Here is a 14,198-nt window from a genome sequence, read left to right on the forward strand (position 1 = left end):
GCCTAGCCAGGCACCCACTGGGAGCCCTCACCCCTCCCTTCCTGCCCTTGTCGGCTGAGGAGCTTGGGGAAGCATTTCTCCCCATTTGGGAGAAGTTACTGGGCAGGGAGCTAAGTGGGGACTAGAGTGGCCATGGGTCCATCCTGCCAGCTTCTCACTCATGGCTTCTGGCCCACCACTTTGAACTTCTGTTTGCTACTTCACACAATTGTTTTGAAGAGTCAGTGAGATCAGCCACAAATGCCCAATGCCTGTTAGCTATTACTGTCAGTGTTATTTCATCGATATTATTATTCTGTAGGGGAAAATTCTCGTATGGCTATGGGAGGGAATTTATTATCTTGTCCTGATTGTGTGTGTGTGCATGCGCGCACGCGCCCACATATGTTACAACACATGTCTGCAAAAGGGCAACGTTGCTGAGTTAGTTCTCCCTGTTTATCATGTGGGTCCTGGGGATTGAATTCAGGCCATCAGGCTTGGTTGGTGCAGGCTTTAACCTTCTGAGCCATCTTACTGATGACCCTGTTTTACTATTTCCTAAATTAATCAATTATTAGTTTTTAAGATATTGTCTTACTCTATAGCACCAGCTGTTTTGGAATTCTGGATAATCCTCCTGCCTCAGTCTCCTAAGTTCTAAGACTACAGGCATGTACCACAATGCCCTTCTAGATATTAATATTTTAAATATGAGACCCTTTTTGTGTGGTGTGGTGGCATACACCTTTAATCCCAGACCTGGGAGTCAGAGGTAAGCAGATCTCTGGGAGTATAAGACTGGCCTGGTCTACCAAGTGTACGCCCTGTCTCAGACTGGGAATAGTATGTTCAGTAATACATCCCTTTAGACTTTTAAAATTTGTTGTACAAAACAATAGGGGCAGGCAGGAGAGATGGCTCAGAGCGGTTGAGAGCACTGACTGCTTTTCCAAAGGTCCTGAGTTCAATTCCTAGCACCCACATGGTGGCTCACAACCATCTGTAATGAGACCTGGTGCCCTCTCCTAGCATGTAGGCATACACTCAGGCAGAACACTGTGTATATAGTAAATTAATAAATCTTAAAAAAAACAATAGGGGCTTTGTACAACATATGTACTTAATTTTGATTGGTCCTTCCCTCCTCCCCTGAGCCCTCTCCCCATCCTCCTTGCCCTCTTACCCATAATACCCTTTGCCCCCAATATTTGCCTGTTCTATGCTTCTCTGTTGTCTTTCCTACCCTCTCCCTCAGAACCTTTTTCTTTCTAGTCATGTGGGCCCCTTTCTTTTTTTTTTTTGGTTTTTTGAGACAGGGTTTCTCTGTACAGCCCGGGCTGTCCTGGAACTCACTCTGTAGACCAGGCTGGCCTTGAACTCAGAAATCCGCCTGCCTCTGCCTCCCAAGTGCTGGGATTAAAGGCGTGCGCCACCACTGCCTGGTTTGTGGGCCCCTTTCTTGCTTAAGCATCCATCCTTAGCAGTTAGTCCTAACTAACCATCTGACATACGTACACCCAGAGGTATGAATAATATTGGTTACTTGTGATAGAAGAGGATTGAAAACAGCCCAAAGATCCTGATATAAAGTAAATTATACATAGCATAATTTTATGTGATTGATTGTGGTGCAGAAAGCACCGAGTCAGTGAGGTGGCTCAGCAGAAAAAGGCACTTGCTGCCAGGCTTCATCTGAATTTTTGGAAACTGGTTACACATACACACACGCACACACACAAACACACACACCATGGCACATGTGTAAGCACATACAAGCGAGAGAGACAGAGAGAGACAGAGAAAGACAGACAGACAGACAGACACACACACACACACACACACACACACACACACACACACACACGGAGAGAGAAAGAAAGAGAACCCACCAGCCCCTGGTTTGGGAGTCAGCAAGTGTGGTCAATTCTGCTTTGAAGAGAAATGATGGAATCTCATAGAGAGGAGACCCCAGAACAGAAGAGTTTTTGTTTGTTTGCTTTTGGTTTGTTCCTGAAACAGGATCTTACTGTGTAGCCCATTTTTTTCTTTGCACTTATGACAATCCTCCTGCCTCAGCTTCCCAAGTACCAGGCTTGTAGGTGTCAGCCACAGTGCCTAGGCCTAACTTTGTAATTCACAGTAGTAATGGTGAAGATGCTGACGAGGGCTTTTGTATTGCTACTTTTGTGTGGCCCAGGAGCCACCCCACAAGCAAAGCTGGCATCTGCCACCCCAAACACTGGGGTCCCATGTGTAAAGAGGCACATATCACATCGAGATTACAGACTGCACTTGTGTATCTTGGGGTCTAGGTTGGCCTGGGGGCTCCCTGGGAAAGGCTCATGCCTCGTTCTTCTGGGCTGCCACATACAGTTCAATGCACAGTGCTTGGTGAATGAAGGCTGAGGAGAGCTTGGGAATGAGCAAAGGGTGGGGTGAGCAGAGAGGTGAATGACCACACTCTGTGGCCGTCCTGGCCTTGGCCTTGGCCTTGCTGAGACTGGTAGTGGGATTATAGATGCTTTTCCCCAAGGTGAATAACCTTGGGGCTCCTGCCCACATCATAAAACATTAAGCACCTCCCGGTTAGGGGCAGGACTGAAAAGTGGGGTGACTTTCCGGCTGAGCCTTGGCACTTGGGAGTGTTTATAAGCTGGGACTCCAGACTCCTCAGTACCAACCTTCTTCCTCAGCTGCTCTCTGCTGCCAGTTCTCTCCCAGCACCATGGCCTTCAGCGGCAAATATGAATTTGAGAGTGAGAAGAATTACGACGAGTTCATGAAGCGCCTGGGTAAGTGAGCTTCTTTGTGACCCTTCCATGGGGCTGGCTGCTTAGAGCCAGCTTTGGGATAGGAACTCAAACTCTTGGGGTAGAGAAGGACAGAACTCATCCATCCACCCATCCATCCACCCATCCATCCACCCATCCATCCACCCATCCACCCACCTACCCACCCACCCATCCACCCATCCATTCATCCACCCACCCACCCACCTATCTACATATCCATCCATCTATCCATTCATCCATCCATCCACCCATCCACCCACCCATCCATCCACCCACCCACCCACCTATCTATATATCCATCCATCTATCCATTCATCCATCCACCCACCCATCCACCCACCCATCCATCCATCCACCCACCCACCTATCTACATATCCATCCATCTATCTATCCATCCATCCATCCATCCATCCATCCATCCATCCACATTTTGCTGAGGAAAGACTCTGTTCTAAAGATAATCAAAACTATAACACATCCTTCGATTTTAAAAGACTTAGAGAATTTTAGTATCTCTACTTCATGTACGGAAAGTGTGAGGCTCAGGCAAGTAGCATCAACATTAAAGGCCATATAGTAGTGATTGGTAAAGTGGAGAGCTGATGTTTATTTGTTCAAACGTTTATTATTGTTGTTGCTAGAAGCAGGGTCTCAAAATCACTGTGTAACTGAAGATGACTTTGGAGCTGGAGTGGACGGCTTGCCTAGCATACATGAGGCCTGCTTCCATCACCCGCACTGCATAAGTCAGGCATTGTAGTGAGTGCCTATAACTCTGGCATTGAGGAGACTGTGGAAGGAAGGTCAGAAGTTCAAGGTCATCCACTGCCTAGAGTACTTGAGACTTTTTTTTTTAAAAAAAAAATAAAAGGAAAGACAGTTTCATGAGACCCATGGACATCCTCTTGTGGCATTTGTCCTTTGTCCTTCTCTTGTGTCAGAGTGGCCCTGAAAGCAGAGCCCTGTCCCTCTGTCCTGTAAGGCCTTGTAGACAGGCTACATTTTCCTCTGAGTCTTCATTTCTTTGGTGTGTGTGTGTGTTGTAAGGTTTTATTTATTTTTATTTTATATCTGTTAGAGTTTTTCCTGTTTGTATGTAAGTGCCTGGGGTCCTCAAAGGTCAGAAGAGGGCACTAGATTCTTTTACAACTGGAGTTACAGATGACTGAAAACTGCCGTGTGAGTGCTGGGAACCAAACCCTGGTGCTCTGCAAGAGCTGTAAGTGTTCTTAACTCTTGAGCCCTCTCTCCAGGCCCAGGTCTTATAAAATAGCAGTATCAGAAGACTCAATCTGAAAGGTTGCATTCATTCCAAAACTTCTTGGGCTTGGAAAGTTTTTGCTATGTTGATATATTACTGTAGGAAGATTTGTTATTTTTTTATTAGGATTTTTTTAATGTATATGAGTGCTTTTCTCCTATGTATATCTGTTTACTGGTGTTACAGAAGGTTGTGAGGAGCCATGTGGGTGCTGGGAGTTGAACCCAGGTCCTCTGTAACAAGTGCTTTTAACTGCTGAGCCATCTCCCCAACCCCCACAATTTGCTGTCATTGAAGTGCACCAAGTAGTTATGAGGAGCTGTGAGAGACACAACCACACGGAATTTAATGCTCGCATCAGCTCTGAGAGTTGGACCTTACTGTCACCATGTTGTGAGCACAGACACAGTGAGGCGGTGTTCTGCTCGAGCGCTGGTCTCATGGCTGAGCTGGGCTCTGTAGCATGTGCTGTCTATGTCTCAGACACTGTATTCACACCTGCAGGTGAGCCTGCCCTTGGGGAGGAAATTTCCCTCCTCAAATCACAGGGTTATAAGTAGATCCCATGTGTTCTCTCCGCTTGTCACTGGGCCCAGGTCTTCCAGGAGATGTGATTGAAAGGGGACGTAACTTCAAGATCATCACAGAGGTCCAGCAGGATGGACAGGACTTCACCTGGTCCCAGTCTTACTCTGGGGGAAACATCATGAGCAACAAGTTCACCATTGGCAAAGAATGTGAAATGCAGACCATGGGGGGCAAGAAGTTCAAGGTAAGAGACTCTCCCCCGGCTGCCCTTCCCATTTCCCCAGGCCAGAAGTCAGCTTCTCTATTTCAGATATGACCTGTCCGCTCCCCAGGTTGAGCCTTCAGCATGAAAACTTTCTTACTTGGTAATTTAATGTTTCTGCTGGGTAATGGCTGTCATCAGCAAGAAACGTAACAGCAAGACAGATACAAACAGCTGATATGCTTGGTGAAGCGGTGCACAGCATTAATCCCAGGACTTGGGGGGCAGAGTTCCAGGCCAATCTGGTCTACACAGTTCTGGGACATCCAGGGATACATAGAGAATTCCTGTCTCAAGAAACTGAGAAAAAAAGACAAAAAAAAAAAGCTAATATTTGCTGAGCATTTAACATAACTCACCTCAGACACTTACTGAATTTCTTTCTTTCTTTCTTTCTTTCTTTCTTTCTTTCTTTCTTTCTTTCTTTCTTTCTTTCTTTCTTCCTTCCTTCCTTCCTTCCTTCCTTCCTTCCTTCCTTTCTTCCTTCCTTCCTATTATCTCTCTATCTTCTATCTGTCCATCTCTCTATCATCTATGTCCCCCAGTGAGGGTGGCATAGTATGAGGTGGTGTTAGAGGGATACACTGCCATGACCAGCCCTTGTTTGTTTGTTTGTTTGTTTGTTTTAATGTGAGTGCAGGGGATCCAAACTCCAGTCTCTTTACCCATTGAGCGTTATTCCCTCCCTTCTCCTTGTTTTTGAGACCCTTGAGTATGGCAGGCAATCACTCTGCCAACCGAGCCAGCCCTACAATATGTTATTTTTAAAACGACCTAAGCGATGCCAAAGCAGAATCGTTAGGCCGTGACTAGAGGCTTCACGTTCAGTGCTTTGTCTCTCTTGCAGGCTACCGTGACGATGGAGGGTGGGAAGGTGGTGGCAAACTTCCCCAACTATCACCAGACTTCGGAGGTCGTGGGTGACAAGCTGATTGAGGTGAGTGTGCAAAAGTTCTGGCTGTTTCTATTTTAAAGAGTCCCTAGGTGAGGCTCAAGGACCGCCTGTGGCTTGCCTCAGGTCACACAGCTAGTACATCGTGGAGGCAAGACCATACTGGCTGACTTCTAGAGGACATTCTCAGCCCCTCCTAGAGAGTCAATGGGGCTCTGCCACACTGCTATGTTTCTTTTTTGTAGAATTAAAGTTTATCTCTAATCATGGTTGCAAATGCCTGCAATCCCAACACTCTGGAGGCCAAAGCAGGAGGATCTTGAGTGCTAGGTTAGTCTGGACTAAAGTGAGATACTGACCCCAAACACACACACACAGAGGTCAGGGGATATATCTTAGTGGAATGTGCTTACCTACCTGCATGATGTTCAACCCTTTGTACTGTCAAAATCAAGTAAAAATTAGAAAACCAATGAAGTGATGTTGAAACATTGAAAAAGAAAAATGAAAACAAAAACAAAAACAAAAAAAAAAAAAACAAAGGTGGGCTAATGGGGCTTGCTGCCAAGCCTAAGGATCTGAGTTCAATTCCTGGGACCCACATGATAAAAGGCCAGCACTAACTCCTGGCTGCCGGCTGTTGTCTGACCTCCACATGCATGCTGTTTTCATCCACTCGAATAGGAAAAGAATCAAAGTTTATATCTTCTGCTCTGGGTGAAAACTAGCCCGTTGGAAGATTTGATGAGAGCTTTGAACACTTTCCAAATAAAATGTCAGTCAGTGGGTCCTGATTTCCAAAACAATGTTCCCAGGCCTGAGGTGTACAGGGAGACCTGAGGACAGGAGACATGGAGCAGCAGGTTTGTGTTAGTCTTCAAACACTGAACCAACCCTCAGTTTGCTCCTCTGTATAATGGGAACAACCACCTGGGGCTCTTGGGAATTAGAGATGGAATAGTGTGAAAAGGGGCCTAGCATACAGTAGTCAAAGGGAGTGGTGATTGCATGGAGGCTAACACGTCGGCAGCCATCACTCTTGTCCCTGTTCAGTCTTTTACCAAATTTTCTCTGCAGTGTGACTCCCATAACTTACAGGGAGCCTAAGGCCCAGAAAGCAGTGTGTCTGTCTTCCATCCAGTATTGGCAATGGTGGTGTTCTTCCTTCAGCCGCACCCCTCGATCATGTCAGGGCCACTGCCTGGAGAATCACACTGACTCCCTCTGATCTGGTTTCTTCTTTCAGATCTCCACTATCGGGGATGTGACCTACGAGCGCGTAAGCAAGAGGCTGGCTTGAGCCGCCAGGCTGGGCTCTGAGGGGCTACAACCCACCAATAAAAGCGTTCCATGGATCACCACTGCTAGCTCCAGAGTTTCTTTGTTTCTGTTTCCGGAAGTCTTAGGGCAGGCAGCCCGGGCCTGAATGAGAGTAGGAAAGCATTCAAGGATGGCTGCACAGGCCAAATGTTGGCCCTGAGATGCCTGAGGGTTCTACTATGGCAGGGAGAGGTGTAGATGTTGAATGTGGGACACAGCGCTGTGTCCTTGGGAGTGGCCACAGGTGGAGGGCCGCGGGACACTTCTGTGGACATCTCGTACCATCTGCCGCTCTGTTGTTTGTAGGCTCCTTTAAGGGCACAGTTCAGAGCTAAAGGAACGGCTGAGAGGGTAAGAGTGTTCAGCAAGAATGAAGACTTGAGTTCAAATCCTTAGCGCCTGAGTAAAAAGCCAGGTGTGGTTGTGCCTATACCTGTAACCCCAGCTCTGCTGGGAGTAGCCACTGGAGAATCTCTAGGACTTCATGGCCTCCAGCCTACGTCGAGGTTCAGTGAGATATCCTGGTTCAAGGAAGTAAGACAGACTTAAGGGGCAGAACCCCTGAATCTTCCTATGCCTGCCATGCATGTACACATACATCACACCCATACCTCTCGCACAGATACACACACACACACACACACACATGAGAGGACACTGTTGTACAAAGTACAATCCTCAGTCTTGGGGAGTTCAGTGGTTCCCACTTGCAGAAGGATTATTGCATCTGGGCTTGTTGACTGTTTACACCCCCTCCTGGAAGGGGTAGGGGAGGTCACAGGACCCTTAGGACCCAGCCTAGCCCTACCACCCATTGCATGTAATGCTGCTTTAACTGCAGATGACTTCAGGGAGGAGCTAGAGGATATAGGTCCTGGAAGACTAGAGAAGGGAGGCTCTGTCTATGTGGCTATTCTAAAGCCCTCACCTCTGCTGGGTAAGGCTTTCTAGGTGCACCCTGCTGCGGGGAGGAGTACCCACACCCCTGTAAGTAAACTGTCACCTATGCTCAGTAAGGGAACCTGATGACCTCACTGGTTCCCTGGAGTGAACTTTGGCAGAATGGAGCCTTGGTTTGCTGTTGGGACCTCGGAAGGAATTTCATTAATAGATGCACTTGTCTGAAATGAGTGGCAGAATTTTCAACACAGAACAAGCCGATCCTAACTCTTGGTGGGAAGGTGGGGGTGGCAGTTCCACCATTGGGAAGGGCCCTGCCTATGAGGTTCCAGGATAGGGCAGGCAGGGACTCCTCAGCACTTACCCATGGAAACCATTTCAGCTTGGCTATTCCTTCAGCCCCAGCATATCCTCGGGTGAAAAAGAGGCTGTGAGGACCGATGGGAGATAGAAGGAAATGGTAGTTTATGATACAGCAGGAGAGACTTCCCCAGATGTCCTGGACTAGAACCTGGTGTCTGGGAGGAAGTGCTGGTGAGAGGGCTGAGGCAGGCTGACTCCATGACAGGCTTCAAACGGGCAAGTCAGGAGACTAGGCCTAAATTTCTGTTTCCCAGAACTGGACACATCCAGGCAAGTCACTGGAAAATCCCCTGGGCTGCCAGTCAGAAGCTGCCTTGCCACCTGGCCAGAGGCAAGGGCAGTCAGTAACTGTTTCCAGGCTTTCCCCAGCCACAGTTTCCAGGCTTCCCCATCAACAGTTTCCAGCCTATCGGCAATGGTTCTGGAATGTCCCTAGATGTAGAGACAATTAATTAAGATAAAAGTCATCTACCCCTTCCTGGAATCCCCTTAATATGCTTTAAATTGGGCCTGCGAGCTCACTTGGGTGTCTCCTTGTTGGTAAACAGTAGACCCCAGCATGCTGGGCGTCTGCATGCTACAGAATAAAATGCTTTTGCATACTTTTTGAATCCAGGATATCATTCTTTGATGAATCGTGGACCATTACATTGGGAAGCATGGTCAGGAGGCTGCTCACTCAGGGGTGGGTCAGGAGCTGTGCCTTGAGAAGTACTCTCAAGTAGCATTTGAGTTTAGTAGCTGTGTTTGTGTCTACTGAGAAACTGAGTCTGTCCAGACATGGAGCACAGCAGGAAGCCTGCTGGTCCCCTCCCTACAATAAGCCAAACCCAGAGGACAGAACATGCCTGTTTCCATCTTCTTCCTTTGGAGTACTGGCCACGTCTGGGTATTCATTCACTTGACTTCTTTTCATTCAATAGTTATTTTTTTTAAATGAAGTATTTATTTTTATTGTGATGGAAACTTGAGGGCTCTTTTCTATATGGAAACCTAAATTCATTTGCCACTGGCAAAGCAAAACTGTTAAAAGGTCAAAGGTGAGTGATGTCAACTTGAGGGTAGGATTCTGTTACCTGTTCCCAGCCCTGAGCCACTGCCTTTGTTTGTGAGAAGGGAGATAGGCCAGGCCAGCACTCACTGGAATGTTTTCTCCTAAGGCAGTGAAGTGGCACAAGCCTTCTCGGAAGACAATGTATTCCTACATGAATTATCAGCTAGGCATTGTGGCATGTCCTGTCATCCCAGCTACTTAAGAAGCTGAGGCAGGAGGATTGTAAGTACAAGGACTATATAGTGAGTTTCAACCTCCCTAATGCTGCAACCCTTTAATACAGTTCCTCGTGTTATGGTGGCCCTTAACTATAAAATTATGTTATTGCTACTTTATAACTGTCCTTTTACTACTGTTAATGAATTGTATAACATGAATATCTGATATGCAGGGTATCTGACACTCGGCCCCCAAGGTGGTCCTGGCCCACAGGTTGAGAACCACTGATAGAGACTAGTGAGTGAGCCTGAAGTCAGCCGGGGCTAGAATGAGTTCACGGTTAGCCTGGACAACTTAGTATGACCCTATCTAAAAACAGAAAGTACAGGGAGGACTGAGAATGGAGCCCAGAGGCAGAGAATTTGCCCAATCTGTATGAGACCCTGGGTCCAATCCCCAACACTGAAAAAGCCAGGTGCACCAAGATGATCTTGGATATACAACTACTGCTGGAAGACATAGGAAATAAAGTTTAGTTGGGTATGATAGCACATGCCTTTAGTCCCAGCACTGAGAAGTAGAAATAGGCAGATCTCTGTGGGTTTGAGGCTAGCTTGGCCTACAAAGCAAGCATCAGACCAGCCAAGGATACAAAACAAGACACTGTCTCAAAAAAAGTTAACCCAGCCCCTATCCCTGTGTAGCTTCTGGCTTGAGGTGCTTCTCCTTCATGTAATCTCTAGTCTTTTGCTTAAAAAGCTACCTCGGCTGGGACAAAGGCTCTGCCCAGTTCACTGGCAGCAACCCCTGCATCTTTTCTTGCTGTATCAAGACTCTCCGCCCACCTTTTCAAGAACAGCGTTGCAGAGTCTCCCACTCACCCAGCCATGGCCAGAACTCCATAAATTCCATCATTTTGCCAAGACTTATTGCTAATTAAGTGAGCTAGGTAAGCGTTAAATGAAAGGAGCAGCAAGGCTCTTCCGCTCCAGACTGAATAATTACTTGTCGTGGGCCTGGATAGTAAGTCATGGGACAACAGAGTTAACCATAATTAGACTGAAAATTGTAAGAGGGAGAGGGAGGAAGGAAGGGAGGAAGGAGAGAGAGCCAAGGGAGAAAGCCAAGAAAGGAGGGAGTAGGGAGAGAGGGACAGAGGGCAGGAGACAGGGGGAAGGTAGAGAAGAGGTCATCCCTGTAATTGATTCAAAGATACACTCAAGGGTTGGTGACATGGCAGAGCTGGTAAAGTGGCTATGCTGAAAGCACGAGGACCTGAGTTCGAATCCCCATAGAACTCTAAAACCAGGGATGGTGGCATATGCCAATAACCAGGATGCTAGGTGAATAGAGATAGGTGGATCCCTGAAACTCAGTGGCTATGCTAACTCAGATGAGTCAGTGACCTCGGGTTCAGCGGGAGACTCTATCTCAAAAATAAAGGCAAATTAAACAGATTCAATGACTATACAACTTAATGAACGTGTATAGTTAGAATTGGCATTCAATTAAAAAAGAAAATTGGTGTGTGATATTTTATTTATTTCCAAGGTTTCTTTTTTAAGTAACAAAACAAATAAACATATAATAGCAAAGATACCTAATACTGAACTCTGGCCTCCACATGCATAACCACATATATGCATGTACAGTTAGTAGCCACAGTAACAAGTACACACTCCATACACAGATACCACACAGACACACACACACACAGAAAGACACACACAGACACACACACACAGAGACACATACATACATAGACACACACACATACATGCATAGACACACACACACACACACACGAGTGCACACCAAAATAAAATAAATTAAGAGTTGACAGAGAGGGAAGCAGTCTTAAGTCTATATTTTGAGTCTCCCAGACCCAGGAAATATATAATCAAACAACCTCAGCTCTTGACTAAAATACGTTTCACAGATAGAAAAACAGGTTCATAGAGGGGTAGAGATTTGCCTAAAGTCATAGAGCAGGAATCCAGGCCTGGGATTCCTGTGGGTTAGGCTTCATCCCCTGATGGTAACTACAGTTCTGCAGGTATATGGAGTGAGGGACCAAGGGCAAAGTGTCATCTTGCTGGCCTGCAAGCAGGTAAGTGGTTAAGTTCTTCTACACTGGAGTTCAAGCTCCTCTTCCACACTGCCAGGGGTCAAGACCCTCTTTTGTCACCCAAAGTTGTGCCATCTTTCCCAAGTCCATCCCTCCTCTGAGCCCGTTTCTCCAGCTGTAAGTGGGGCTCCAGGTGAACTTACCCTAATAGAGTTGCTATCTCCAGCAGCACATTCATGGTCTCAGCCGCCACCCTCAAGTGTAACCAAAGGCTCAGGAGTGCCTTTGCCGCTAGCTTCTAAATCATGTGGGAGTCTCATTTGACCCACCTTGTCCCTGTGATAAGGGGGGTTTGAAAGGCCTTCTCTTTCTTAGCCATGGACAGCTAGGTTCAGGCCACAGGGGTTTGAACTGTAGTTCTTTTCCCTATAGATCCACACCAGCAAATTTTTCTGTGCCTCGATTTATTGTTATTTTTTGAGACAGGGATTCACTATATAACCTTGACTGTCCTTGAACTCACAGTGGCCACCTGCCTCTGTCTCCTAAGTGCTGGGATTAAAGGCGTGTGCCACCATGCCCAGCAACAGCTTCTTCTTTGGGGGTTCCTAGGGTGGTTATGAGGAATATTAGCCAGGGCCTGGAGCAGAGTATATGCTCAGCTAGCACCAGCTGCCGTGATCCCTGCTACCATCACCGGTTGTACTGAGGGGAGGTAGCTCAAGTCTCAGATTTTTTGTTTTGTTTTTTTAAAGGGCAACAGTAGGAGGTTTCTGAAGGTATAATCCACAATGAATTCAAAATAAAGTAGACAACAGATCTGAGGTTTCTAACAATTTTTACCCATGTTTCCTTGGGATACTTCTCTGGAGCCTTTACACGGCATGCAGGTATGCCAACATTACCAATGAATACTACCTGAAACATCTCAGCTCAGATTCCAGACTATTATATCGATTGCACTGTTTATCCTGTACACACAAGGTTTCTTACTCTTATGCAAACATAATGGTTCAGTTATGGGAAGCAAGGGTGTGTGATATTTCCCCACTCTTCACCATGTATCAAATCAGTGTAACTTCGGATTGTATCATGTTAGAATGTTCCATCATTTTGCTCTGCTTTGCTTTTCTGTTTGGAGACAGAGTTTCTCTGTGTAACAGTCCTGTCTGTCCTGCAACTCGCTTTGTAGACCAGGCTGGCCTCAAACTCACAAGAGATCCCCCTGCCTCCACCTCCTAATTACTAGGAATAAAGATGTGTACTACTGGGCTGGAGAGATAGCTCATCGGTTAGGAGCACTGACTGCTCTTCCTGAGTTCAATTCTCAGCAACCATGTGGTGGCTCACAACCATCTGTAATGGGATCTGATGCTCTCTTCTGGTGTGTCTGAAGACAGCTACAGTGTACTCATATAAATAAAATAAATAAGTCTTTAAAAAAAAAGTGGGCTACTATATCTAGTAGAATGTTTATGGGTTGGCTGTAACAAAGTATCTAGCCCAGGCTTGCCTCAAACTCACTACATCAAAGATATATGTTCTGTAGTGTGAAATGTTCAGCCAGAATTTTAGCTCTTTATGTAAAAGTTCTAAAAAGCATTATTTATCCCATCAGTATGCAAATTTTCTTTCTTTAATAAGTGCTAAATTCTACGTATTTAGAATTGTTTTGAAATGAAAGTGGCTTATTATCGGTAAATGTTTGATTTGCATGCTTATTCTATATCCCTGTATGTCCATGCCATATGAAAAATTTCTTGCGTGAAAAGGGCTTGTGAGCGGCAAGCGGGAAAGTTCCAACAGTTCAAGCTTAGGGCATGGCTATTACACCAAGGAGACAATAAATAAGTGTATCTTGGAAAGACTGATGTAAATCCAGAAATCAAGGGTACTGCAGAATCTATTTGCAACTTAAGCCAAGACCGCAAGCACCCTCCTCTACCCCAGAACACAGCCATTTGCAGCCAGTTCATCCTTTGCCATGGGGGACTGTACTCTGTATGTAATATGTAGCAGAGGCACCAAATACTCCTTTGGTTCCCAACGTGACCTTGGCTGCAGTTCCCTGGTACAACGGGCAAGGAGTCCATTGCTTGGGGATGTAGTGAGAACACTCTAGAGGAGAGGCCAAATAACTCTGCAGTCAGGGACCAGGCATTTACAGTATGAGCCCAGAAGGAAGCAGGTTCTTCTTGGAAAAGGAGTCTGGATGTCACAACTCTTCACACAGCTCAGCTCAGTGGAAGAAATACTGTACAGGACCAAGGTAGGGGTTTTGGTTTGTTTGTGAAGATCTCCACTCACCATTCTCCTCAGGCCTAAGATTACAGGTGTGTACGACCATACCTAGCTGTACAACAGAGATGCTGAGAACTCATGGGGTCCGGATGTGCATTCTCATCTGAGCAGGGGAGCCAGGCCTTGTATATTTAATCATCCCTAGATCTCTGAAAAAAATTCACACCTGTCTTATGAGGAAGCTGACTACTAAACACGAAGATTCTGGGCCCTGTCCCTCTTAGAGAAGGCTCCAGGTCAGACAACCCTTGGGAACCTTTAAGACCACGTGTGTGTGTGTGTGTGTGTGTGTGTGTGTGTGTGTGTGTGTGTGTG

The 14,198-nt window shown here is 46.3% G+C and overlaps 1 protein-coding gene across 1 annotated transcript; it reads left to right on the forward strand.

Annotated features, from left to right (window-relative positions):
- Positions 1 to 2,663: 2,663 nt before the first annotated feature.
- On the forward strand, positions 2,664 to 7,090 carry Fabp6 (fatty acid binding protein 6). The gene is made up of 4 exons (XM_028777744.1): positions 2,664 to 2,774; positions 4,633 to 4,808; positions 5,674 to 5,763; positions 6,965 to 7,090. The coding sequence occupies exons 1-4, from the start codon at positions 2,708 to 2,710 to the stop codon at positions 7,016 to 7,018; spliced, it is 387 nt and encodes a 128-aa protein (XP_028633577.1). The 5' UTR covers positions 2,664 to 2,707; the 3' UTR covers positions 7,019 to 7,090.
- The last annotated feature ends 7,108 nt before the right edge of the window (positions 7,091 to 14,198 follow it).

This window comes from Grammomys surdaster, unplaced genomic scaffold, assembly GCF_004785775.1.
Source record: "Grammomys surdaster isolate TR1022 unplaced genomic scaffold, NIH_TR_1.0 313, whole genome shotgun sequence".
NCBI classification, from domain to species: Eukaryota; Metazoa; Chordata; class Mammalia; order Rodentia; family Muridae; genus Grammomys; species Grammomys surdaster.